The sequence below is a fragment of the Nannospalax galili genome, unplaced genomic scaffold (genome assembly GCF_000622305.1).
Source record: "Nannospalax galili isolate Female #2095 unplaced genomic scaffold, S.galili_v1.0 scaffold65, whole genome shotgun sequence".
Taxonomy (NCBI): Eukaryota; Metazoa; Chordata; class Mammalia; order Rodentia; family Spalacidae; genus Nannospalax; species Nannospalax galili.
The window spans coordinates 244,553-266,803 of NW_008353294.1; the positions used below are offsets into that span (position 1 = coordinate 244,553).

The 22,251-nt window shown below is 39.1% G+C and overlaps 1 protein-coding gene across 4 annotated transcripts in view; it reads left to right on the forward strand.

Moving 5' to 3' along the window:
* The window catches only part of Arap2 (ArfGAP with RhoGAP domain, ankyrin repeat and PH domain 2), a 208,321-nt gene that overhangs the window by 50,996 nt on the left and 135,074 nt on the right, over positions 1–22,251 (forward strand). For all 4 annotated transcript variants that reach the window (XM_008850516.3, XM_017802566.2, XM_008850513.3 and 1 more), the window contains exons 7-8: positions 14,998–15,067; positions 20,989–21,109. In XM_008850516.3, coding sequence (XP_008848738.1) covers positions 14,998–15,067; positions 20,989–21,109 — 191 coding nt within the window. The remainder of the gene's footprint in view (positions 1–14,997; positions 15,068–20,988; positions 21,110–22,251) is intronic.

The window sequence follows — 22,251 nt, forward strand, 5'->3', positions numbered from 1 at the left end:
TGGCACAGTGCCTAGAACAAAGCATTATATGTGTTCCTGACTGAAACTTTAATGTTTCTTCTCTTTTAGGCATTATTGTGCCAGATATAACTCATTTTGCATCATAGCAAAGGCTAAGGTGGCATTTTTCATACTTCCTTTTTTTGTGTTTGGAGTCTCATGAAATGAATTAAGCTGTTCAGTGAATTATTATGCATGTGTATGTTTGTGTGGTATGCATGTATATGTTTACATGTGATGTGCACATATGTGTGTGGGTATGCATGCGTATATATGGGCATTCTCGTGGAGGACAGGGATTGACACTGGGTGTCTTCCTCAGCGACTTCCCACCTTATGTATTGAAGCAGGGTTTCCCACCTGAATCCCGTGCTCACCAGTTTGGATATTCTAGCCAGCCAGTTTGCTCCTGGGTTCTCCTTCCCCACTTCCAAATGCTGGGATTACAGGTGGACTTCCATACCCACCTGGCATTTATGTGGGTGCTGTGGACCTGAGCATAGTCCTCATATTTGCAGACATTTTACCCAGTGAGGCATCTTTCCATTTCCTGCTAAATGAAATTTAGGATACAGATGTTACTTACTTCAAAGAAAACTTTTACAGTACCTTAATATTCCCTAAAAGGGTATGTTTTAACATATACAATTTCAGTGGAGTTAGTTGCCTAATAGACAGTTGGTATTCATTCATAAGTGAGAAAAATATTTCCACATCATGTAGAAAGGCTACTTTTTTCAAAGACTTGCACAGCAATATTAGAGAGAGAGAGAGAGAGAGAGAGAGAGAGAGAGAGAGAGAGAGAGAATGTGCCTATGCTTGTGCTGAGAGAGAGAGAGGTTTTACTAGGCTGGCTTCCAACTTGGGATCCCCAAGTACTGGGATTGTATTTGTGTACTACCATGCCCAGCTAAGAAACATAAAAAAAATTACATTGGAATTTAGTAGTGAAAGAGTTCTCAAGCTCTTGCTTTCAGTATTTAGTTGACATTTTAATTTGTGGGGTTTAAGATAAAAAATTGAATTTTACATTTACTAGGAATGGGTATTTTATTGTAAGAGAGGATGTAATTGCATCTTATTTTTAGCCAATTATTAGAATTCAGTATTGATGTTTACATGCAGAAAATAGCTATTTTTATACTGACATTTAATCAGCAACATAGATCATTCAGTGTTTTGTAAGTGAATTTTAGATCCATCTTATACTGATTATATTCTAAATAAAAATATTAATACATATATTATGTAACAGACTTAATTTCTTTTAATTTTCATAGCTTTTTTTGAGTTCCGATTGACAAAATTGTGCACAATAAGTTGATGTCGATCTACATAGCTATCACCTCACACAGTTACCTGATTTTCTGAGACCGCTTAAGATCTATTCATTTACCCGCTTGAGTGTGAAATATATCACTAACTATAATCACCAATCTGTATGCTAGAGACCAAGAGCTTGTTCTTCTTAAAATTGAAAAGTCACCCCCTCAGACCAATATCGGTTACCTGTGGAATCTGAAATGCTGAACACATGACAATAGAAAAGTAGAATGTTAGTTTTCAAGGGCTTGAAGGAGGAGGTGTCACATTAGTGGTGGTCTTTTCAAACTTCCTCTCATTTTTTTCCTTTAATTACAAGGTAGGTTTATTTAGTTTTTATGTTTTTCATATAATCAAACTGATCCTTAGTACCTTTTTTTTTTTAAGGGCCCAAATTAAAAGCTTGGTACTATTTTTCTGTTTATAAGATGCAAATTTGTGTATACATTTTCCATTACAAAATGCATTCATTAAATATTTGATGAGCATATTTTAGATACTGGTAGTCACTGGTTTTACTTGGAAAAACCTAGCAGAAATGGGTTTTGTACTTAAGGATCTCAAATCTAGTGTGGAAAATGAATGAATACTTAAAATTTTAGCTGAGTGTTAATAAGTTAGGAAATGGAGCATGAGAGCACGGTGGGTGAAAGGACCTGCCTGATCGTCCAGCTTCACATTTGGAAAGAATGACTAAAAAGTTTTAGACATTTATTTGTTATTATAACTTTTATTAATTCTTCAGAACTTCGTACATTGCATTTTTTTATCATACTAACTCTTCTCCCCTACTCCTCCAAAATTCTCCCTCACACCCCTCCCAACCCAACTTTGTTCTCCTAATTTTTTGAGTGGATTAAGTCCACATTGTGTTACCTATATACTCTTGGGTGGCTGGTCACTTGAGCATGGTTAACCTACCAGGGACCACACTCTTGAATTAAGCCAACTCTTTTCTCTCCCAGAAGCTGTCAGTTGCCAATAGCTCCTCAGCTAGGAGTGGAGCATCTTGCCCCCCTGTCTCCCTCCATGTTGATATTTTGTCTGACTTGAGTGTACCCACGTCTTGTGCATGCTGTCACAACACCTGTGAGTTTGTATCTGTAACTACGCTTTTATGTTCAAAAAACACCAGTTGTAGTCATCTACTACCTCCTGTACAATCTTTCTGCTCCATCTTCCACAATGATCCCCAAGCTTTGGGGGTAGGGAGTGTAATATAGATGTCCCATTTAGGGCTGAGCATTCCAAAGTCTCTTATTCTCCGCAGAAAGAAGTTTCTCTGTTGAAGGTTCAGGTGCATTAATCTATGGGCATAGCAATAAGCCATTGGGAATCAATTTAGTATTATGTCCATTTGGCAGAATAATAATTTTATTTCTCCCTTAAGGTCTATGACCTATTTAACCACAGGTTCTTTGCCTTGATAAAGGTAACAGGCATCGGTTCCATAGTGTGTTGAAGCAGGTTTTTTTTTTTGGTCTTTTTGAGACAGGGGCTCCCTGTAGCCCCAGCTGTACTGGAACTTACTGTGTAGACCAGGCTGGCCTTGAACTAACAGAGATCCACCTCCCTCCTCCCAAGTGCTGGGATTAAAGGCCTGTACCTGCACCACTATACTCAGACTAAGCAGGTTTTTTTTTTTTTTTTTTTTTTTTTTGTATTAGGTGATAGACAAGGACTGAAGAAAGAAGATACAGACTGTGATTTTCACTTTAATTGTTTTAAGATCAGCTGAGAAAAAGAAAAAGAAATTAGAATAGTACTTTCAAAATATACTGTGTCCTACAGAAAAACTCATTTTTAATGCTACTAACACTTGGATGTTTGCACATGTGTGTCTAATCTCTATGTCTCTGATTATTACTAGTCACAGTCGGTTACACTCAGATCCTTAGCACCTGAGTATGGATATAAAGTCATCAGGTAGATTTCACTGGTAATGTTTGTCACCTCTGCTATTTAACATGAAGCAAATTTTTATGCTCCCTTCTTAAATATGTCTTTTTAAAAAAAATTGTTGATTTTTCTGTGTGTATATCATACAGGCCATCCCACATAATCTTATTCATCTATATACCCACTTCCCAAAAGGCACCCCTCCCATAGTCTCCCCCCTCCCACATACTGGAGCCCATATACTCTATCATCCCTGTTACTGTCCACTGTGTTGTTAACACCCCCAGCCATTCTCCAATGCTTGTCCATCTGTTCAATCTAGTTAGCCTATCTAGAGAGCCTTGTTTTAGGAACATCAGCTGTTCCTCATCTAGCAGCAATCAGTTGTCAATATTCCTTTAGATAAGATTGGGGTCTGCTGATCATTTTCCCAGTTCTATGCTGGGTTACTGTCTGGGAGTCTCTTGTGCCACTTTGGCCAGTAACTCAAAGGAAGGTATCTCCTGTCTGGCATTGTTTCTTATTATGTAGCCTTTACCTATTCATACAGACTCTTAAAAATTATATTGACCCCCATTAGTCTTTGGTTATACTTTCCTTTTGGGTGTTTAAGACCCTACAGTTGGCCCAGATAAAACAATTTATTTTTACTCTTAAGGTCATTTGAGGATCTGTTCCTCGGGGGTAACATGGGCTTGGGAGGAGCCCCTGGCTCCTTCCCTTTACCAGTTCCATCTGTGTGAAGATAAGTCAAAGGTCCTGCTCGATCATGGCTGGCTTAGTTTGGAAGCATGGAAGAAATGTTTCCTCTGTGTTGACCCTCCGCTTTGTAGACTGGACCCTCATTCAGGTCCATCTAGTGGGGTCTCCATGGCCTCCTTGATTAAGAGGATAGGTGATTTACCACAGTTACAGGACATTGTGAGAGATGCTCATAGTCCCCTGGAACTTAGTCGACGTAGGAGGGCAAGGAGCAAAAACTGTCCTTTATGTCCCCCTGGCCAAATTAGTATAGGCCTCAGAGTATGGCTGTTAAACATCCAAGGTTAGTTCCACCAGTCTAGTACCATGTGCCATGTAGATAAAGCTTGGTAGATATAGCTTGGGCAAAAACCAAATGCTCTCAGATAAACCTTGCCTAGGCATATGTTACATTCTTTGATCTGGTTGTATGTGTAATTTGTCATGTATAATATGGTTATACATATAATTGTATGTATAATATGGTTCCCTCTGGTTTTCTAAAACGAGCTAGGCATTGTTTATCTCTCACATTGTCTAATCCTTCCACCATGGTTTCCCCATTTTAGGTGCCCCCATTTTTTCCATTTCTCCCTTAATAATACCCTTCTCCTATCGTCCTACCTCTCTTCAGCTCCTTCTTTCCCTTTATCCCCTAGGTTCCTTGTATAAACTTCCCTCCCACCTCCCCTGAAAATAACCCCATTATTATCCATATCTCCCTTGTTAACACCTGTTTTCTACTGTTCCTCTCTTTCAGATTCTTTTTCTTTACTTCCCTGGTTCTTCTTCATTATCCTAGTTCCTATAGTTATGTCTGGATACATACTTATAAGGATTTGGTGTTAGGATCCACATATGAGGGAGAACATACACCTTTTTTTTTTTTTCTGAGTCTGTGTTACTTCACTTAGTATAACAGTTTCTAGTTCCATCTATTTACTTGCAGATTTCATGATTTCATCTTTCTTTACTACTGAGTAAAATTCTATCGTATAAATGAATCACATTTTCATTATCGACTTGTCAGTTGGGGGACACTTAGGTAGCTTCTATCTCTTAGCTATTGTGAAAAGAGGAGCAACAAACATGGATGTACTAGTGTCTCTAAAATAGGATGAGTTCTTTGGGTATTTCCCAAAGGGTGGTTTTTTTTGGTCAAATGGGGTTCATTTGTTGTTTTTTTTTTGGTCTTTTTGAGACAGGGTCTCCCTGTAGTCCCAGCTGACCTGAACTCACTATGTAGTCCAGGCTGGCCTTGAACTCACAATGATCTGCCTGCCTCTGCTTCCCCAGTGCTGGGATTAAAGGCATGCGCCACCACACTCTGCTTTATTTGTAGTTTTTTAAAGAGTTCTCCGTACTGCTTTCCATAGGGGTTGAACAAGCTTGCAGTCCCACCAGCAGTGGATCCACATCCTCGCCCACATTTGGTAACATTTGGTATCATTTGTTCTCTTGATCTTAGCCAGTCTGACCGAGGTAAGAGGAAATATTAAAGTGGTTTTAATTTGCATTTCCCTAATTATTAGTGATGTTGAACATCTTTTAAGATGCTTCTTAGCCATCTTTATTTCTTCTTTTGAGAACTCTCTGTTCAGCTTCCTTAGCCCATCTTTTAATTGGGTTACTTCCTTTCTTGATTCTCTGTTTTTTGAGATCGTTATATATTCTGAAAGTTAAACCTCTGTCGGATGTGTCACTGGTGAAGATTTAATACCATTCTGTGGGTTTTCCCTTCACTGTCTTGGTTTCTTCTTTTGAGGTACAGAAGCTTTTTAGTTTAATGAGGTCCCATTTGTTGATCCTTGACCTTGTTTCCTGGACAGTTGATGTCTGGTTTAGAAAATCCTTTCCTACACCTATAAGTTGTAGGTTATTGCCAATGTTTTTCTAATATTTTCAGTTTCCAGCTTCACATTGAGGACTTTGATCCATTTGGAGTTGACTTTTGTGCAAGGTGCAAGATAGGGGTTTAGTTTAATTCTTCTACAGGTGGAGATCTGGTTTTGAAGCACCATTTGCTGAACATGCTGTCTTTCCTCCAGTGAATGTTCTTGGCTTCTTTGTCAAATATCAGGTGGCTGAAATTGAATGTACTCATATTTGTTCTATTGATATATGGGTTTATTTTTGTGTCAGTACCATGTTGTTTTTATGACTGTAGGTCTGTAATTCATTTTAATGTCTGGTATAGTAATCCCACCAGCATTGCTCTTAGTGCTCAGGGTTGATTTGGCTATCCTAGGTCTTTTGTGCTTTCATATGAATCTTAGGATTTTTTTTCCAATTCTGTGAAAAATGTCATGGGGATTTTGATTGGCATTGCATTGAATCTATATGTGGCTTTTGGTAGGATGGTCATTTTTACAATATTAATTTTTCTAGTCTATGAGCATGGGAGGTCCTTCCATCTTCTCATGTCTTCCTCAATATCTTTCTTTAAAGATTTAAAATTTTCATTATAGAGGTCTTTAATTGCTTTGGTCAGGTTTATTCGGAGATTTTTTTTTTTTTCAGCTATTGTGAAGGGGAGTGTTTCCATGTACTCTTTCTCTGATTGCTTGTTATTGGTATATAGAAAGGCTGCAAATTTTGTAGATTAATTTTGTAACCCACCACTTTACTGAACATGTAAATAATTTTTAGGAGTTTTCAGGTGGAATTTTTGGTGTCTCTCAGATATAATATCATGTCATCTGCAAAAAGGGATAGTTTGATCTCTTCTTTTCCAATTATTACTCCTTTAATTTCTTTTGCTTGTCTTGCTGCTCTTGCAAGAGTTTCAAGCACTATGTTGAAGAGGAGTGGAGATAGTGGACAGCTTTGTCTGGTTCTTGAATTCAATGGGAATGCTTCCAGTTTTCCTCCATTTAGAATGATGTTGGCTGTAGGTTTGTTATATCTTTCTTTAATTATGTTGAGGTATATTCCTGCCAGTCCAATTCCCTCTAGGAATTGTTTTACTTCTAGAACTCACTGAAGGGCTGGTTTTGTGGACATGAATTCTTTCAGCCTATTTATGTCATGAAAGATTTTCCTGTCCCCTTCAACTATGTTAGACATTTTGGCTGGGTAAAGTAACCTGGGTTAGGATCTGTGGTCATTTAGAGCTGGGAGTACTTTGGTCCAGGCTCTTCTGGCTTTCATAGTTTGCACTGAAAAGTCAGCTGTAATCCTGATGGGTTTTCCTTTATATGTGATTTGTTGTTTTTCTTTTGCAGCTTTCAGTATTGTCTCTTTGTTCTGAACGTTTAGTGTTTTTACTGTGATGTGCCATGGAGAGTTTCTTTCCTAGCCCTGTCTATTTGGTGTTCTATATGTGTCTTGTATTTGTATGGGCATGTCTTTATTTTTTCAATTTTGGGGAATTTTCTTGTACAATTCTGTTGAGGATCCTTTCCATATCATTATCTTGAGATTCTTCCCTTTCCTGTATGCCTATGATTTGTAAGTTTTTTTTTTTTTTTTTTGGTACCACACAGTTCTTGCATAGTCCCTTCTTGTGTTTTTGAAAATTTTTCATAATCTTTGCTTGAGTGGCTGTATTCGTCCACTTAATCTTCCAGTCTTGATACTCTGTTTTCCATTTCATTCATCCTATTGGTGAGGCTTTCTCCTGTTGTTTCTAATTGGCTTACTGAGTATTTCACTTCCTTCTTCATTTCAGCCAGAGTGTTCTTCAGTATTTCTATCTCTTTTCTGAATTCATTCAGAAGTTTATCCCTGTCTTCCTTCAGTTCTTTGATTTCTTTCTTTGTGTGTTCTTTAAATTCACTGAATTCTTTTTATCATATTTATAATTGTTTTTTTGAGTTTCATGTCCTGTGTTAGCTCTAGGGAGTTCTCATGTACTCCTCTAGAGGATTGTTGGTACTTGGTGGGGATATGTTATTTTGGTTTGTCATGTTATTGTTTTTTTTACTTTCACATGTAAATTTCCTTTGTAGTTTCTGATTCTTGTGTGAGATTCAAGCCTTCCTTTGTTGAGTTTAGGTCTGCTTCTCTTTGTAAACTTTATGTGCCTCTGTGGCTTACTTGTTGGGCATGAAAAGCTTGTTGGTCTAGGCTTCAGGTTCTCTCTTTTTGATTTTATAGGAGTGGCCTTATTGCTTTTGTCTTCAGGAGTTCCCACAGAGGCCCAAGTGAGATCAGTCTCAGATGATATCAGGCTTCCTCCTGAAGTAGGTGCCCCTCCAGGAAAGATACTGCCCTCATGAATTTGGGGGCTGGGCTGGCCTGGCAGTAGGGCCCAGGATAGATGCTGCTATCAGGAAGCTGCTGGCTGTGCCACCCAGGGAATTAAAGGGAAGTGAGGATGGGACCAGGCCTAGAGGGTTCCTGGGAGCTGCAGGGAGGAATTGGGTTGGTCCAGATGCAAAGGATCAGGACAGTGGCAGCTCTGGGTTGAGAGGTTAGCCCAGGTGTCTGGGGTGCCAAGACAAGAAATGGGCCTGTACCCAGCCTAGGAGGAGAGACTCAGTGGGGGGACCTGGGTGGGTGAAAGAAGCTGGGGGAGTCAAGGCACGCTGGGTACGCTGGACTTAACTAGGGAAGGTGGTGGTATCAGGACACTGGAGGCTGTGCATCCCAGGTCAGGAAGCAAAGGGATATGAAGGCGGGACCTGGTCCAGAGGGCTCCTGGGCACCAGGAAAGGTGCTGGCACCAGGCTGCCCAGAGGCTGTTGCAGCCCAGGGAATTAAAGGGAGGTGAGTTGAGGCAGGTTTTAAACCTACTTGGAAAGTGTTTGGTTACTCCCCTAGCATTCATGCTCCTACTGTACCAAGGGACGTGTCTTACCAGACTGTTATTACTGTAGCTTGTAGGTTCACATCAGGGTAAGGTTGATGATTATTTTTCTCCTATGGCAGCTTGCATAGCACCCTCTAGTACTGTGAAAGCTAGCCAGTAGGGATGAATCTTCCAGGTCAGTACCAACTTGATTTCTCCATGTTTGGTGACTCTAGTAATAGGGTCTTACCATCAATTTCTGGAGAGTCACCAAGAGTAGTGATAATAGCCTGTAATGTTTGGGGATTTATGGAACCTCATTTTCCAAAAACTCTCTGAGGGGCAACCCATTTCTGGCACTGGACTTATCATTTGTTACCCTGTGGTATCTAATAAATGCATTGTCACCCTGTAGGTTTATTCCATTTAAACCCTGTCTGGATGTACATGCATATAGTTTAGGAAGCTTCTACAGAGGTACATTCCCATATAACTTTTCAGTAGATCTTTAGTGTTAGTTTTCCCTCCCCATAGTCTCTCCTCTACCCTGTCCTCCCATCCCCAACCCCAACCCAAACCCCATTTAATCCTTTCTGCTCCGTTATTCCCTTTCCCCCCTTCATCACTGCTTTCTGTCCCCCCTCTCTAGAAGCCCTGCCCCTCCATGGCCCCTTACTAGTTTCCTATACTCCATGGATTTTCTTATTTAAATACACATATCTAAAGATTCCAAGCTAATATCATCTTCTGAGAGAGAACATGTGGTATTTGTCTTTCTAGGTCTGGGTTTCCTCACTCAGAAGCATTGTTTCCAGCTGACTTCATTTACCTGCCAATTTCATTTTTCTTAATAGCTGAATAATATTCCATTGTGATTAGCCCATATTTTTATTATCTTTTGATGGATATTTCCTGCTTATTGTGAGTCAATAGAGTAACAATGGGCATGGATGATCTCTGTAAAATCTTTTGGGCATATGCCCAAGAGTCATGTAGCTGGATCCTATGGTGGATCTGTTTAAGTGCTCTCTATACCCACACCAGAGTTTGTTGTCAGTCTGTGGGTTACCCCACACCCCTCCCCAGTCTTTTTGAGACAGAGTCTCCCTGTAGCCCCAGCTGACCTGGACTGTAACTCTGTATGTAGACCAGGCTGGCCTTGAACTCACAGAGATCAGCGTGCCTCCAACTCCTAAGCACTGGGATTAAAGGTGTGGGCCTCCATGCCCAGGTGTTGTTGAATTTTCTATCTTAGCCATTCTGACTTGGGTAATATGAAATCTCAAAGTAGTTTTACTTAGCATTTCCTTGATGGCTAAGGATGTTGAGCATTTAGAAAATACTTCTCAGCCATTTGTGTGTGTGTGTGTGTGTGTGTGTGTCTGTCTGTCTGTCTGTCTGTGTCTCTATCTCTCTCTATTTTGAGAATTCTGTTTAATTCCATGCCCCATTTTTTAGAAATTTTATTTATTTTTTTATTTTATGTGTATGAGTGTATTGCCTGCATGTATGTCAGTGCACCCGTGTCATGCAGTGCATGGGAGGTCAGAAAAGGGCTTCAGATTCCCCTGGAACTGGAGTTAAGGATGGTTCATAGCCACCATGTGGATGCTGGGAATCGAACCCGGGTCCTCTACAAGAGCAGTCAGCTGGAGAGGTGGCTCAGCAGTTAAGAGCACTGACCGCCTGTGCCCCATTTTTTAATTGGGTGTTTTGTTTTCTGTTTACTTGGTGTATAGTTTTTTTTTCATTCTCTACATATTCTATGTTGGATAGTATAACTATTTTATTTTTATTTTTTTACATTTTACTGAAACGATGGTGTCTTTTTTGTACAGCTTTTTAGTTTCATGAGGTCATGTTGTGATAATCAGTTGCCTTCAAGTATCCCAAGGTCAAACATACTGAGAAAGAATCAGGGAAACAGTCCCATTCACAACCTCAAGAAACAAAAATATGGGAATAACTCTAACCAAGGAAGTGAAAGACTTGTACATTGAAAACGTGAGCACACTAAAGATAGAAATTGAAGAGGAGCTCAGAAGATGGAAGGATCTCCATGCTTATGGATTGGAAGGATCAATATTATGGAAATTATCATTCTACCAAAGAAGTCTACAGATTCACTGTAATCCTCACCAGAATTCTAATATAATTCTTCACAGAATTGAAAACAAATCTCAAATTTCACACAGAAACACAGAAGATCCAGGATAGCCAAAGCAATTCTGAACAATAAGAGCACTGCTGGAGGTATCAGCATCCCTGATTTCAAGGTACACTGCAGAGCTATAGTAATCAAAACAGCAAAGTACTGGCATAAAAACAGACACATTGATCAGTGCAGTAGAACTGAGCATGTAGATATAAGCCATGCTCCTACAGCCATTTCAGTTTTGACAAAAAGGCCAAAAATATGTATTGGAGAAAAGAAAGTATCTTCAATAAATGGTGCTTGTCAAATTATTTAGCTAAATGTGGAAGAATGAAACTTGATCCTTATCTTTCACCCTTCACAAAATTCAACTCCAAATGGGTCAAGGACCTCTCCACATAAGACCTGATACCCTGACTGTGATAGAGAAAGTAGGGAATACACTGAAACTTATAAGCACTGGAAAGGACTTTCGGAAAAGGACACTGATGTAGGCATTAAGAACAACAATTGGCAAGTAGAGGGAATGACTTAAAATTTGTTTTTATTGAATTCTGTATTTTATACAGAATTTCTCAAACAATCTTAATCATCTTTTATAGCTCCCCCTATCCCAACCCATATACTCTGTCATCCATGTTAAGGCCCAATGTCTCATGTCAGCACACAAGTCCCATGCAGACTCAGAAGAGAATGGCTTTGAAGCTGATAACTTGAGGACAGGATGAGCCATGTGAGGAGGCAGAGGGAGATTTACAAGCCAAGAATGTGTTATGGGACGATCAGTACGCAGGGAAGAGTCAAGACATATAGAGCCAGTATGATGACTCAGAGGTGCTGACCACTGAGTAAGTACACACAGACTCTGAATGACAGAAGTGACATTTTGATAGTAAGATAGCAAAATCTCTGTCTTTGGCTTCAGAATGATGGCTCTTTTGGCAGTATGCTATATGCATCTGATTTTGTTCTTCATGAGCTGGGACCTAACTGTTCTTCCATAGATGAGTACAGAGACTCATAACCTTAAAAGTACTCAATTTAAATTTGATGAGCACATCAAATAGTTACCTGGCGGTTGAAAAGATTAAAATTGTTGGGAGACTCTTTTGCATGCCGTTTTTCACAGACTGTAGTTTGCTTTGACTTTTCTTAAAGAAAATTACTAGGCCTACTGAGTACTGAGCTATCAGCCCTGCCTCTGTCTCCTTGTTTTTCCATATTAGGCTCTTGGATGATGCCTCTCACACCTCAACCAGGCATGTTCATCAGGCCACAGGCTATATGGAGTGAGGATAGCTATGAATGCGGTCCAACACAAAATTGTAAACTTAATTAAGACTTGAGCAAGTTTTTGCTATGTTTATGGTTTTTGTAATGTCAGTGCATGGATATTGAACATGAACTTTATAAATGACAACATTATGTTGCAGTGTCACATTGACAGAATTCTATGAATACTTATAAATCCAGGACTGGAGAAATGGCTCAGTGTGCAAAGTGCTTCCATGCAAGCAGAAGTACCTGAGTTCAGTTTCTCAACTGTGTAAAAAGCTGGGTGTGTCTAAGCACAACTGTAACCCAGATCTGAGTTATCAAGACAGGTGGATCACTCGGCTCCATGGCCAGCCAATCTAGCAGGATGGTAAGCTCTAAGTTCAGTGAGAGCCTGTGTTTCAGAGACATGCGGTGGAGCGCACTAGAAAACAACACTTTAGGTCAACCTTTTGCCTCCACCTGCATGTACACATCTACAGAAGCATATACACACATGAACATTCATATACCACACTCATGCACGCAAGTAATAAAGAAAGCTTATGAATCCAAGTGGCTTCAGTTAAATAATTTTTTCTATATTTTATTATTTTATGTGTATGAGTATATTGCCTGCATGTATATAAGTGCACCTAGTTGTTAGCTGCCATGTGGGTACTGGGAATTTAATGTGGGTCCTCTGCAAGAGCAGCCAGTGCTCTTAACTGCTGAGCCATCTCTTCAGCCCCCAATTAAATAATCTTAATTAAAACATGTTAACGTAGATTCTGAGCATTTTTCACTTGATGCTTTGGAAGGCTTTGGATTTAGTTCTCAATCTTCATGAGTTTTAGCTGTCTTTGCTCAGCTGTTTCTTTAAAAGATGCTGATTGTATACGAGTGCTGGGTGTGAGAGTTTTACTTTCCTTTTGTCCTGCCCATGTTTCTAGAAGGACTGTGCTTAGTCATGCTACTTACTCAGTCAAGATTTTTTTTGTGTGTGTGCCACCTTGGGTTTAAGGTTCATAGTTAATCAGAAGTAGAGAATGAAACAATTTTGAACTTTGTCCCTGTGAAGCAGAAAGGAATGTGGGAGATTGACATTAGGGAAGTGAACAAAATATAATTAGAGATTATGTTAAGTGGTATGGGGAAAATAGAGGGTGCTTTGAGAGGGGACAACTTTCTGATCTGCTTTCTGGGGAAGAATTTTTCTGTAGGTTCCTTAGGGGTAATTCTGAAAGAAAGTTAATACAGGGGAGAAAAGGAACGAGGAAAGGCCCTAAGGCTTTTATCTTCCCGGTCGATAATGATTAATTATATTTTAAAGTGGAAGATTGCATGTGCTACTAAGCAACTAGGATCATTTTTGTTGTAAGGCGGGTGGGGCTCCAAACAATGTCTTGACTTACTGAATCGTTGTTGGGATTTTATAGGAAGGTGCTCATTTACTTGTCTTTTAAGTATTGCAGAGATGAAAATGAAGTCCGTGCAAAGTGGTTAATTTATTCAAGGTATCATGTGTTTACTTAAGTTTTTCTTTACATTGCAACCGTTAATGCTGGGGATCTGAGAAACTCGTGGGTTGTTGGAAGAAGTAAAAACAGGTGACGCTAAGTCTGCAGGGTGTTATTCTTAGACGAAGACTCAGGGCAGGCCTGTAGAGGTTAGATAGAAGCTGAAAGGTTAGGGGGTAAGGTGGAAGGAGGCCACCAGTAGTCAGCATGCTGACATGCTGGTGACATGTTCCAGCATTATTAACCATGACTTCAGTGCGTGTTTGTGAAACAGCTGTCTGCACTGGTAAGCTTTATTATTTTTTTCTTCTGTTTGGTCAATTAAAGTTGTGAACCAGGAGCTACATACCTTTGCTAATGATGAATGAGGGAATATGTCTATATTTTACACAAGAAATTGTCCTTGGGCCAGGAAGCAGCCAGAGGACATCTCTCCCAAAGCCCGGAAGCTCTTTTTCTATCTTTAACTCTTCTGAAAACCGCAGGAAGTGATACCAATCCTGTAAATGTGTTAGCAAACTGTAAAAGGAAGAGGGAAACATGGTTGATGTTGACCTATTTTACTTGTTATAACAGGAAGCTAGTTTCTGTGTCTGTGTGAAAAGCCGACAGTATCCAGATGGCATCAGTATAGATTGAAATCCTATAAGGCAGGGTCTCAAAACCTGTGGAGTATGGTGGGAAATAAGCAACACCAGGACTAGGCCTATCAGTTTAGAGTTAGAATAGACTTCTTTAAAGCCTAAATACAAAAATGTGGTCACTTTATTTTGCCTTTGACTTTCATGTCAGTGAGTGCTTTAAATTGCGTTTGCCTTTTCTACTAACCCCTTTCAAAGCTTGCTGTTTTGAGCGATTATAAATGATTCCCCAGAGTTTGACAGGAACTTTTCAGGTTATTTACTCAAAATCAATAATTTATCTTTGTAAATTAAATAAAGCAGGCTGTGTTAGCTTAGCAAAACATTATGTATTCACCCGACAAAAATCAAAATAAAATAAGAAAGACAGATAAGCCTAATGATGGTGAAGGGTGAGAATATTGTGCATTATCTTTAGGGAGGGATTGGCTCACTAAGGGAACATGGGCTCAATGGTGCTGCTGGGGTCCATGTCTTGTTTTGCAGCGAACCTCTCAGTAGTGTGTGATAACACGGTTGACATTATTATTTTACATACCCAGGTTAGCTGGTTAGAAAGTCTTATTGTTTCCTGTGTATCCTGGGTAGACCTGTGCACTGCCGTAGCCTGCCATTAGCTCTCCTGGCCAACAATAACTGGAAAAGTCACTCAGTAGAGTGACTTTACAAATGTATTTAATTTCCAAGTTCACAGTATCGGAATGCAAAATGACAGTTTTGTATGTTTTACAGAAAACGCATGTTTCAGAAGAGATGGGTGAAGTTTGATGGCCTCAGCATTTCTTACTACAATAACGAAAGAGTGAGTACCTTTCCAGTCTTCAAAGATTATTTAATACATGCTAAGTGCACTTTAGTAAAATAAGAAAGTAGTTTAGTTTGTCAAGAATAGAAAATAGTTTATCACTGTGAAAAGAATTTGAGTATGATAAAACTCACTCTTTTTGTAATTTAACTTTTCGTTGACACGTAATTTTTTTAGACTTGGGTATCTAATAGTACTTATTTCTGGAGCATCTTCTGTAAACATAGGAAATGCCATCAGCAATGCAAAGATGAGACAGAAACTCTCTGAACTACACTTTTGACTTCTCTGGTCCTTTCAGTAAGAAAAAGTTGGAACTGGAAAATGTGCCATGTTTTGGTTATTAAAATGAGATGCTTTTCGTCTGAATTATACACAGTTCTCTTTACCATTTTAATTTTTAATACTTAACCCATATTCATTATGTGCAGATTCTAGTCTAGCACTGTTTTCTCATTATTTAGATAGTTCTTCTACCCAATATTTGTAATACTTTATGGTTTGAACAGAGATTTCTCTTTAGTTAGTGCTGTAAGGCAGAATTTGCTTTCAGAGAGCAAATAACATGTCCTGCAACAGAACACTTGCTGCATGCCGAGAATAATACATTTAAAGATGGGTTGTTTTGTTTCATTTTTACAGTGACCCAGATTAAGCATCAAACAGGTTTAAACGAACATCTTCACAGTTTGCAGGGTGGTGGGATGAATATTTTCAGTGATTTTTTTTTTTTTCTGCGTTAGCTATTATTTCTTGTCTGCCTTTTCATTTGAAAGTCATGAGGTTTCTGTGTCCAGTGTGAATACAGGGTCTAGACCTGAGGGAATCTAACTGCCAGTTTCTCTCAGCACCTGGGCCCCTGTTTGGTCTGATTGAAGTAGAGAGGAAATCTATGGAGAGAGTCAGGCTTCTGTGCCAGGAGGCTTTGTTGGTAGTGGTTTTATCCCATTTGGGAGAGAATTTCTAGCTTATTTGTCCATCTGCACTGTTTTTCTGTTTGACCTCTTATAGCTCATCTTACTTGTAGCAAAGAGGGCCTACCTGTCATCTTTTCAGATAGTGCTGCAACAAAAATTGTGGAAACTTAGATTAAAAGTTTACATTCGTACGAGTAACTAAAAATGATTTAGCCTAACACCATTCCTTTTTAAAATTCAAGCTGTTGATGTTCTGAGACATTTCATCCATTTACTATCTAGATGATTGGTTTCATCTTGCCGAAACATTCCAGCGCTCAGTGTTATTGCTTTAAAAAGGAGACAGTTTCTACTGAGACCCTTCTGAAAAGGCCTACTCCTGTATGGTCATGACTAGTGTTCTGGTTGGCTCTGGCCTTTGAGCAGCTATGTGAACAGAGCATTTGAATTGCTGACTGTCAAGATGCTCATTTGAGCATGCGGTTGGGCATCAGGAGGTGGTGTGCAGAGCTCCCCAGTTTTCTAGTTTTCTTCTAGTTTCATCAGTGTTGCCCAATCATGTCTCAATAAGGACTTCTTCATTCTATCACAGAAACAGTGTCATCCCGTGGTCTTCGTATCCAAGCTCATGCTAAGAAGTCTAATTCACCCTCTTCCCCTTCTGCTGTGGACAGAACTGCTCTGTGGCTGTTTCATTGTCTAAAGTGACAGATAAATGACAGATTTGACCTAGATATCTGTGTGGTACAAGCTCAAGGGATACTTTGAAATTTCTTCCTTTAAAGAACATTTCACACTTTGGAAGACAGGCATTTTGAGCTGCCATTCTGTGAGGATTTCTTTTCCCCTTATATTGTCTTTACCTTCTGTTGTTACAGGAGAAATATAGAAATCATCCCTACAGTGCTGAAAAAAATTAAAAGATTTACCTGGAGATCTCATAATAGATTGTAAATGAATCATTAGAGAACCTGAAACTCCCTGAGGTTAAATTGAGGTGGTAGTCAGTTTGCTAAGTAAATTTTGATCACTTCTAGGGATTTTTTTCCCCATATTTTCTACCAGAAGTAATTACTAGTTAAACATAACATTGTTACTTATACGCATATGGGCATTTAAAAAAGATGAATTGCTTGTTAATCTCTGTAGAGAGGTCAGAGGAAAGACTCTTCCTGTATTGCTGTTTTTCTCTGCAGTGATATTTGGATTTTCTTTACTGACAAATGGGTCACAGGTCCATGGAGCAAACAGTTAATTATCTCATTGGGGAGTTTTTTCTAAGCTTTTGTAATTCTTAGGAAACTGAAGTTTGAGAAAAAAATCACTTTGAGTAACAACGGTAGATGCTTTGGACATTTAAAATTTCCCACTGTCTTATGTCAGCCATGATAAATAGATATGTTCCTAAGCTATGTCCAAAACGACCTGCCTCTTTTCACGTCTGTGTGGTGCCTGACAATGGAAAAATATTCTCTTCCCCTTTCACAGTTTCTAGAGCATTTGGTGGTTCCCATTTTTACCTGCTTTTGTTTTTAGGTTTTCCTTTGGTAAACCAACTGTGTATTCCTTTGCAGGGAGCTTTAAGAATATCTGCAGGCATAACACCCATACACCTAAAAAATAAAAATAATAAATAAAATATTTTACAAAAAGAATATCTGGGTATACAGTGGGAAACTAGAGTACCTTTCCCCCACGTTCCCCTTGCATGTTTCCACTCTTCATACATTCCTTTCTCTTTTTCTGCCTGAATCTCTTTAACCATTCCTATTCATTGGAATCCTGTGCAAGGACCAGCAAGGTGGCTCATCCAATAAAGCTGCTTGCCACCAAGCCTGAGAACCCGAGTTCAATTCCCCCGACCCACACAGTGAAAGGAGAGAACTGAATCCCAGCAAGTTGTGCTCTGACTTCTATGTAGGCAAACACACACATACAAACACACACACACACACACACACACACACACACACATATATATATATATATATAAAATCATCTGAATTCCAGTAAATATTTATTATGAAACAAATATACAGGTTACTGTTAAATTGGAGAATTTTTCCCAGCTGAGGCTGAAAGTCCCAGAGAAAAGGCTGGGCAGGAAGGATTTGCTCAAGAATATATATTTATACTTAGCTATGAAGGATTAGGTCTAACTCTGAAGATGAGCCTCAAGAACATGCCTTTCACACCCAGCTTTTCTAGGAACTTAGAAGGGCAGAATTCAGAGTTGATGAGTCAGGGGGGAGCATGTTAGTACTGTAGATGGAATGACAATCTGCATTATAGGTGGGAAGGATCCACACAGGTCAAGGACGTCCTCATTATTTCAGAGTGATGGGCTGGAAGAGTGACATTTGAAGGGACAGGTGTGTAGCAAGGATAAGTTTTCAACTGATGATGAATTCAGTTTTAATGTTTGCATACCTTGGGGACAGTCACATATACTATTGATACCTCACTGTATGGGGGTCTGATTGAGTTAAATGGATAGATGAGGAAGGGATAGAGGGAGGGGTGAAGGGGGTTAGGTCAAATGAAAGAGAACAATTTTGCATTTGTCTCAGTAAATTTGGTAGTTGAAATGTGGTAAGGGATTTTCCTTCTTATGGAGAGAAAACAAACAAGAAATGAAATGAGAGGGAAAACTAGTTACTTTTTGAGTGCTTCTCCTGACAACTTTCTCCCTCTTCTTGGGGTTGTCCATTTACCTTCCTAATTCACATGGAAACACCATGCTAGTTGTTGGCTACATGAGAGAATGTAGGAGAGAAAGCCTTTGTGTGTGTATTTAGAATGCTGTTAAAACATGGATAGGATTTTGACAGAGATGAAAGGCAGGAATAGAGTGAGTGAAGGAAAACTTGTTGAAGAACTAAAAGAAAACACCAAGTTGATATGATGTACAAACAGGAGCGGAGTAGCTAATCCTTCCTGTGGAGCACTGCTGCTGACAGCTGTTCCCTCCCTGTGAGGGCAGGAGTGTGTGGCTGGGAGGGCAGGAGGAATGTGAGCTAGCAACCTACTCTGTGCTTATAGGAATAGTTTAGTGTATTCTTCTTTGCCATTTTGGATCTGAATACCTGTTCCTAACTTGGGATTCATCCCATATCAATTCAGACTTGGTGTGTTGTGGCAAATTACTTGACATACATGGGAAAAGATTTGTTTTTGTTCACGATTTCAGAGGGTTCAGACCATAGTATTTATCTCCCTTGATTCTGAGCCCATGGTAATCTGGAGCAGCATGGTGGCAGCAGCATATGGCAGAGATAACTTACTTCATGGTGGCACTGGCAGAGGTCAGGAAGGGACTGGAGGCAAGGTACAATCTTTTAAGTACCCTTGTGGTGACCCCTGTTTCCTTCAACAAGGCTTGATCTCCAAAACTTTTTGCTACCTTCTAAAATACTGTCACAAGCTGAGCCCTGAGTAGTCTGAATATGGGCCTGTAAGGGGTTTTGGGGACTTTCATATATTCCTTACACATGGCTAATGCCCAGGGCAATGGGGAGGGGGAAGGAAATGGAAGACAAAGGCTTTAAGAATGTGTTGAGACTCTGCTGCTATGCAGACCTACTGGAATGTTAGGATGTGTTTTTCCAGCTTGTTCTTTTTGGAGCACTCTGTTGTTTATTATTTGAAATACTGTGTTGCTTGGTCTAATTTCTCATCCTCCCACCTTCCTTATTGTTATTCAGTCTTCCTAATCAGAATGGTCTCCATTCACTTATCAATTTGATTAAAGTTAAGATTTCTTAAAATCAGTGTCAAGTTGCATCATGTTCTGAAAACACTTCTTCTATTTTATGCATATAAGTGTTTTACCTTCATGTAAGTGCACCACATGTGTGCAGTGCCCGAGGATACTAGAAAAAGGTGTTGGATCTCCAGGAACTAGAGTTAGGGATGGTTGTTAACAATCACGTGGGTGCTGGGAACTGAGCCTGAATCCTCAGCCAGAGCAGCCAGTGCTCTTAACTGCTGAGCCATCTTTCCAGCTCCAAAAATGTCCATCTTTTAATCCACGTATCCCTTAGTTTGAATTCAATTCTCAACTTATATTAGTTTGTTTTTGTTATTTTCTTTAAATGTATAGGACTCTGAATTCTCTTTTTAACACAGGACACAATAAATATTTAACACTTAATACATGATTGAAATTGTGAGATGGTCATTGTGGTAAATGTTTTGGGAGGTTCTAAGAAAATGATGATTGAGAATGTCCTAAGAATGATCTTTGAAAGGAGAATTATCTCTGTTTTTCCAGTTTCAATGAGCTAGGTCCACCTTTCCTCACTTTGCTGTTGTGTTTCAGACACAAGATATCACAGTGTAGCCCAGGCTAGCCTAGAGCTCACTATGTAGCCCAAGGTGGGCTGATGTCAGTCAGGTCTCGTTTCCATTTCTCAAAGTTTGGAATTAAAGGCGTTAACTACCATGCCTGGACTTTCTTACTCTTTGTTCATTAGAGAATTTAAAAAAATGTGATTTAGTAGAAGAATAAAGTTCTCATCAAAGCATTGATTTAATGGCGATTAATTTATAAGGTTAATTGATAAAAATCCCACAGGTTCCTTAGGTAATTTTTATTCTCCATATGTAACAGCAGTATTTTGAGCTGTTTTGGTGACAGTTCCTGTTGTGACCAGCAGATGCCTGCAAATACCATCAAATCATTGTGATGAGCTCCTTTAAAGAACATGCTGCTGGTTTTAGAAACTATATATTGCTGGTTATTAGTATTATTTTATTTGATGCTTTGCCTTTTAAATCCCGATGAATATAATGTTGGAAAAGTCATTTCTCTTAAAAGGAAGAACATTTTGTAGGTTTGTTTGGCTGGTTTTTGACATTGAATCAGTATATTTGTCATTTTAAAATTCAGATAGAAATCATGAATGCGAAGCGGTTGTGAATATTGAGCCCTTCTTATTTTGATAAGATCAGGAGAATTTCATGTTAAAGTGTCTTCATTTTTTTCTCTACCCTATGCAGGAAATGTATTCAAAAGGAATAATCCCCCTTGCTGCTATATCTACAGTACGAGCTCAAAGAGATAACAAATTTGAAATTGTTACGACGCAAAGAACTTTTGTTTTTAGAGTAGAAAAAGAAGGTAAGTATTCTAGTTTGTTTTCCATTGCTGTGCTAAAACTATGACCTAAAGCAGCTTGGGGAGGAAAGGGTTTATTTCCCCTTACAATTTATAGTCCATGTTGGAAGGATGTCAGGGCAGGAGCTCAAGGCAAGAACTAGAGCAGAGGCCATGAAGGAATGCTGCCTATTGGCTTGCTTCCCCTGGCTCACTCAGCTACTTTTTTTATACAGCTGAGACCCCCCCTTGCCCAGGGATGGCACTACCTGCAGTTTGCTAGGTTCTACTATATCAATTAGCAGTTAGGAAAACACTTCAAAGATATGTCCACAGGCCAGTCTGATGGAAGACATTCCTCAATTGAAGTTCCTTCTTTGCAGGTGACACTAATGCATATCAAATTGACAAAAACTAGCTTAGTAAGCTCATTTCTTGTCAACTCTTTCTTCTCCTCCTCCTTCTCCTTTATGCTGATTTAAGGACTGTTTTTTATTTGGGCGTAGATATATAAATAATTTGATCTTAAGAGCATGGACTGAGTCCTTCATATATAACAGACATTTTGCAAAACTCAACGTCATAACAGCCTCGTACAGCAGCTCTTATTGCTGCCCCATTTTACACACAGGAATATCCACCAGCACCTGTAAACTAGTGTAATGTGAACTATTGTAAAGCAACGGTGTCTTTGAAACTACCCTTCCTTGAATGTGTTAGCATACGGTACAAAGAAAACATTCAGTAAATAAGTATTTCTAGAAAATTCTCATTATTGCTTAAGACAATCAATATTGAGAATATCCCAGCTGTCCTTCACATTGGAATAGTGTTTTTCAAACTATGATCGATACTGATTTATGAACTCATACTAGTAGTTTATGTTGTTATCAAAAACAAAACAGCACACAAAGCCTCCAAAAAACATAGAATAAAAATAACAAATGGCATTGCTTGTACTAAATGTTGTGTTGTATAACAAATCTCTGTACATGTTGCATATGCTTTATATAGAAAAAGTTTCTTATTTGATGTGGTATTTAAAAGAAATGCAAAACACTCAGATCCTAGAGTAGGGGTCATCAACCTGGCCGGCACGCTAAATCTGATGACAGAAATCTTGTTTTATAACCACTCTCAGCTCTTTATATATTGTCCCATAGTAG